The sequence below is a fragment of the Morone saxatilis genome, unplaced genomic scaffold (genome assembly GCF_004916995.1).
Source record: "Morone saxatilis isolate NCDOM2014 unplaced genomic scaffold, NCSU_SB_2.0 Contig8, whole genome shotgun sequence".
Classification (NCBI taxonomy): Eukaryota; Metazoa; Chordata; class Actinopteri; family Moronidae; genus Morone; species Morone saxatilis.
The window spans coordinates 5,413,229-5,418,911 of NW_023340257.1; the positions used below are offsets into that span (position 1 = coordinate 5,413,229).

The 5,683-nt window shown below is 42.8% G+C and overlaps 1 protein-coding gene across 4 annotated transcripts in view; it reads right to left on the reverse strand.

Moving 5' to 3' along the window:
- Positions 1 to 24: 24 nt before the first annotated feature.
- Positions 25 to 5,683, reverse strand: part of LOC118341886 (paired box protein Pax-3-like) — a 26,126-nt gene continuing 20,467 nt past the window's right edge. For 2 of the 4 annotated variants that reach the window (XM_035680291.1, XM_035680289.1), the window contains exons 8-9: positions 4,596 to 4,875; positions 25 to 938 (exon numbers count right to left, since the gene is read on the reverse strand). In XM_035680291.1, coding sequence (XP_035536184.1) covers positions 904 to 938; positions 4,596 to 4,875 — 315 coding nt within the window. In that variant the 3' untranslated portion in view covers positions 25 to 903. Of the gene's footprint in view, positions 939 to 4,590; positions 4,876 to 5,683 lie in introns of all 4 variants that reach the window. The other 2 variants (XM_035680290.1, XM_035680292.1) reach the window with 2 other exon arrangements.

Below are 5,683 nucleotides of genomic sequence, written 5' to 3' on the forward strand. Positions count from 1 at the left end.
CCCCCCCCCCCCAACCACCCCCTTAAAGCCACTTCTCCGCCGCCCTCCTCTACTGCTCTCTCATCTGTCACTTTCCCTAAAGTCGCCCCCTGACCTCCTCCGAGTTCCTCTCTAAAACTACAAAAGGCCGGGATCCCTGCCTCACCGTCTGAAACATCAATGAGACAGAAGGAGTAAGACAGAAAGGCAAAAGGGGTGAGAGGGAGAGACAAGAGGGGGAGGAGGAATGTTTGAATGAACTTTCTCTGCAGTACAGCTGTGGTGTACATTAGGGTTTCTGATACAATAAGACCCACAGATTCGTTTGCTCACGTTTGTTTTCTCTGCCTCTGGAATTTCTCTCCATGTGTGGGATGCAGAGATCTCAAATAAATGCAATAAAATCAACAAAGCCCTTTTCTTTTCCCCTTTCAGTGGATACAATTTGGGGATTAATTTGGACATACATGGGATTTCATATGCACTCATGTGGCCCTAAGATATGTAAACATGCTCCTTCAAGCGTCGGCTCAAAGGCTGGTAGTCTGTGATGGTAGATTTGGGTTTGCTGTCCTCACAAAGACTCCAAAGGCAAGTCAGAGAATGGTGTTTGGAAAGTGCCTCTTCATGGCACTGCAGATGGTCAGAACTCCACCGAGCTAACCACGTTAAGCACTGACATCACTGCCGGTCATCTGCAATACTGATGCAGCAATGTTCACAGTCAATCAACAGTTTTTGGTCTGATATTCCTTCTTGTGGTCCCTTCTTTTATTTGTCCATTTCTCCACCCAGAATCAATAATATAATGTCCTGCAGTAGAGAATGTGTTCTGGTAAATGGTGACAAAATTTTGGTCCGGATATTTAAAGATTTCCATCGCTGTACACACAAATGTCCCTCTGTGAAGACCGGAGCTCACGATCAGGTGATTTCAGGCCTCAAATAAGGAAGGGCACCTGTAAAAAAAAAAGAAACAAAAAAGGGTTGTTAAATTACTACCACTGAAAAAGGATTTTGAAAAAAATAAGTTGGAAAGATGCTAAAAGAGATATATGGCCGCAACAAATTTTGGGCATGTGTGTGCTATGAACGTGCCATTCCGCTAACATATGGCTACTGTTAGCATAGCATGTGCTAACAGTGGTTTCGGGGTGTAAGGTCAATGGAGGGGGATGTGAGAACAGAAGTGTGAAGATGCCTCAAATAAATACAAGATTTCACACACTCACAGCAACAAAAGAAAATGTGCAATGACAGTAAAAATGCAAACTGGAAGGCTCTCAGGTTATATCTGGGGTATATCTGTAGGATATATGCATCATCACTGTACATGCAGCCTAATGTTCAAGTTGCCCACAATATTTTGACCAGACGCCAAATGTTTTATGTGGCTTTGTCAAACTTTATGCATTCAGTTCATTGTTGACTTGTGTTATTGCTGATTTAAATACAATAATATTCTGGTGAGGAAATTCTGAATAATTTGTATTTTATTTATTCATTGGCCTTAATGTAGCACAACTTTCAAATGTTTAAAAATACTACAATCAGCCTATAAAGTACCCATAATAAATCTTTTTTTAAATGTCACAAAATTGCAAAAAAAAATGTCAGTGCACTGATTAACCCTTGTGTTGACATGATAGGCCATGTTTTGGGTCCCAGATCCCACTGCTGTATGTGTAATAATAACAATAATAACTGCCTTTTTCCTTTAATTAGTGAGTTATAGTATTTGTTTTCCTTTACTTTTGATGATATTAAAAGTCAACAGGTAGAAAAGTATTGAAGTGGTAAGTCTTTCCTTTGCCACAAACTGATCTTGCACATTTGATGAAGGTGACAGAATATGGAAATAACCGTAAAGAATTGTTACACCTGTTTTATATGCTATATGTACAAATATGTATTTTCTTTCATTCGTTCGTTGTTTACAATCACAATAAATGTAAAGCATGTTGTCCTACATAGTTGTTTCTCTGAATTGAGAGGTTAAACCAGGCCTCCTATGAACGCCGATAAGAGCCATTTAAATGCGCAGGGAAGAGTAGCGCTGTGTAGAAAGTCGCCATTGTGTTTAACTATGTTTTACAGCTGGAGTCTGGAGACCCAAAACAGAAGTAATGTGTGCGCGCACTTTCTCTAGCGGCCTGAAACATGTCATCACTTTAAAGTCAAGCTTATAAGATTTGATGATGCTTCATGATTTTGAGCTGTTAAAGAGGGACCCTGGACAGAACAAGAAACAATAGTTTGTTTGTTTGTTTTCAATCCATGTCAGAGCAGGTAAAGAAACTCCATCAACATCCGAACAGAGCGGCTGCAGTAGTGGGCTCGCTGACTGACAGGTGAGCTCCGTGAAGCGCTGAGCGAAAACACCAGTGCACCGCCTTGCCTAGCAACAGAGACATTACCTAAATAAAAACAAGCAAGTATTTCATGGACTACCACGTTAGTTTCCGTGAGGGAGTCCAGCGAGAGTTACATGTTGTCAGAATGTGCGGCAGGGTGGACCAGTCTCTTACACTGGAACCTGGAGCGGCTCTACATTCAACGCTGCTTCCCCAGCTGACCTCAGTCCTAGCACCTGTTTCCAATAGCCGCCCTGCCAGAGGCTATTAGGATCCGTCCACCCCCAGAAAGGACCTTTCCTCCGCAGCTCCGAACCCAACCGCACACCGGCTATCCAGTCGCACTGATTAATCACATCAAGATGGACTGCTCGGGCTCCAACTGCTGTGGAGGTGTATGTGAGTGCGTGTGTGTCCCGGTGGCTGCCTCTCGGCTTGTGTGTGTGTGTGTGTGTACACGCACCGTGCCACATGCTGGAGGTTTTTCATGTGTGTCGCCCTAATTCTTTATTCTGTTCACTTTGAGATATTTGACCGAGATATTTCATTAGACATTTGCCGCTCTCGGATATTAAGTCAGATATTCACTTGATACCTGCCGCCTACATGCAGTCAGCCCCGCTGGACCGTTGCCACGCTGCTCTTTGAAGGGCCCGGTTGTCTCGAGGTTGCCACAAGGTCAGTGGATGAACCTGATTGGTCAACCCCCCTGTGGACCCAAAATTGGAAACGGCGGCCGCTGTAATCACGCTGTGACGGAAAACGACGTTGCCTTCCAAAGTTTCGATGGAGATTTGTTTGAAGTTGATTTTAACCCTTAAAGTAACGGTAATGTGAAGTGAAAAGACCCTCTGACTGCTGGACAGGTAGGTATTCTCTGAGGAGGGCTATCACACACTGCTGGAGCGGACTCTGCAGTGCGCCTAACCACAGCTTTCAGTATCAGCGCCGGGCTGATCGCTTCATAGATGGAATCAGGTCTGCGCAATTAACCCCAACACTTGAGACTGCATGACTGGAGCCGGGAAAATGTCTTTAACAAGCAGCACTGCCGCGACCTGTGTGTTGACTACTACATGCACAACTGCTTCTTTTTATCCCTGGAATCAAAGCAAGGAAGTTGTGGTTCCAAGTTATGTGTCTTAGACCACTGGACTACCTGATGTTTTTCAGATGTTTTCATCTTAATTCTGTCACTGAAAATAAGGCCACAGTAAATCCCAGTCAGCGGGTTGCACTGGGAAGCTGGAAAGGTCATCAAATTGTTTAATGTCAGTCTTGAGGGTTTGTTGTTTGGTGATCACATGATCCCTAAGCCCTGAGACAAGCATATTCTCAAAAATAGTTTGACAGACATCACTGAATGAAGCTATTCAACAACACTGTAGATATAACTCTGTAATCAACTCTATATAAGTGCCTGTAAATCATACTATGTCAGTGTGTTTCCACTCCTTGCTCTGTTCCCATTCAGGTTTCTAACACAGGACAACTGGGCAGCATTTAATGTCAGGCAAATTAATGTCCTAAAGTACTTGATTACAAGTTTGATGTACTTGAGTATTTCTATTTTGTGCTGCTTCATACTTTTACTCCACTACATTTTGGAGGGAAATATTGAACGTTTTACTCCACTATGTGTATCTGACAGCTACAGCTTGTAGTTACTACCACCAGAAAGTAGTTCAAATTTGCAGACCTCAACCAGATACATTATTTATTTATTTATTTCATTGGGACAATGCATACTACATTTATTGCAGCAGATATAGCTTGAAGCTCATTTCCATCCGTAGTCCCGGTCTAACATCCTGCTTACATGTTAATTAAGCAACAATAACAAAAATCCAATAATGTGATCATTGACAGGAGCATTCTTCATAATGAGTACTTTTAGTTTGGATACTTTAAGTACATTTTGGTGCAAGGCTTTTATTTGTAATCTGGTATTTTTATGGTGTGTTATTGTTTCTTTTACTTTATTGAGGACCTGAATAATTCTTCCATCACTGTATGGTGAAAACTGGCAGTTGAGTCTTTGCTGTCAGAGGCTTAACGATAAAGAATATAGATATCTATATAAATAAAATGTCTTTATTTAATTGTTTTTTTTATTTTTTGTTAACTGTTCTGTAAAGCCTTTGAGTGAATGTGTAATCAAACATTCTATTATTACATATGGTATTTGTTTGACATTGTTCATGCAGATGTGGATGTGGAAGCAAAAGGTGAGAATAAAAAGGTGAAGTCTATTGACCTTACTTTGTCCGTACTGGCCGTACTGGTAGGACGCCACGTGGTCGACGGTGTAGCCCGGTGAGCTGTAGGAGGGGGTACAGTAGGACTGGGAGCTGGGCAGGGAGGGCAGAGCTGACATGGAGGGAACACTGGTGAGACCCTCCAGGCCCTTGATGTGGTCCATGCGCTGGCTGCAGCTGGCCGCCATGCCAGCAGGGGGCTCGAGGCCGCCCGTCAGAGGGGAGATGGCGTAATCGCTTTGGGGCTGATGTGGCACACCGCCCGGGTTCAGCAGACCCATCACCTGATTGGAAAGAAAGGAAGGAGGAATGAAGGAGAGAGAATTGAAAGTTAGTTCTGTAGGACGGTTGAGAATACAGTCAAACTTTTATTTGTTTGCTCATGTCGACATCATCAGTGAAATTATGAAAAACAAGCTGTGTGGAAATTTTTAAGTAACTGATTGGCCCAAACGCTAACCGTAGTCAGCAAATAAAGGATTTTTATAAATAAGACAAGAGGAGTGGGGGATCACATGTGGAACACGTGTTTTGTCTGTTGTATTTTTAGTTTCTGACAAAGCTTCATAATACATAAAATTTCTAAAGTTTTAGCATACAAATGCAGGAGTGTGTGTAATATGAATCAGCACAGACACTGAGACAAACATACACACTCAGACACACACACACACACACACACACACACACACAGGAAATCCCCCTGTCGCTGACATCAAAAGGCTCCCAGACAGACATAGCACCAGAAAGGAAGAATTAAGCAATTTGTCTCAGATCCACGGCTCCACTTATTCTAAAATTCCTTTTTGACACTGCTCCAAAAACCCATGGCACAAGATAAGGACTTATCTCCGAGAGAGATATGCCGACAAAGATAACACAAGAGAAAGGTCTGTGTGAGCTCGGCTCTTTTCAACCTCAGAATAGATTTGCAGTTTGAGAAATCCGTTTGCTCTTGACCTGGTCTTTATTAGCGACCAGATAATCAAATTTGGGGGAATATTCCTTGGCCAGCAAAGGACGGAAAAGAGCTGTGGGGCAAAGAGTTTCAACTGGTTTCAAAACAGACTCGATACCACCAACCCCCCCCCC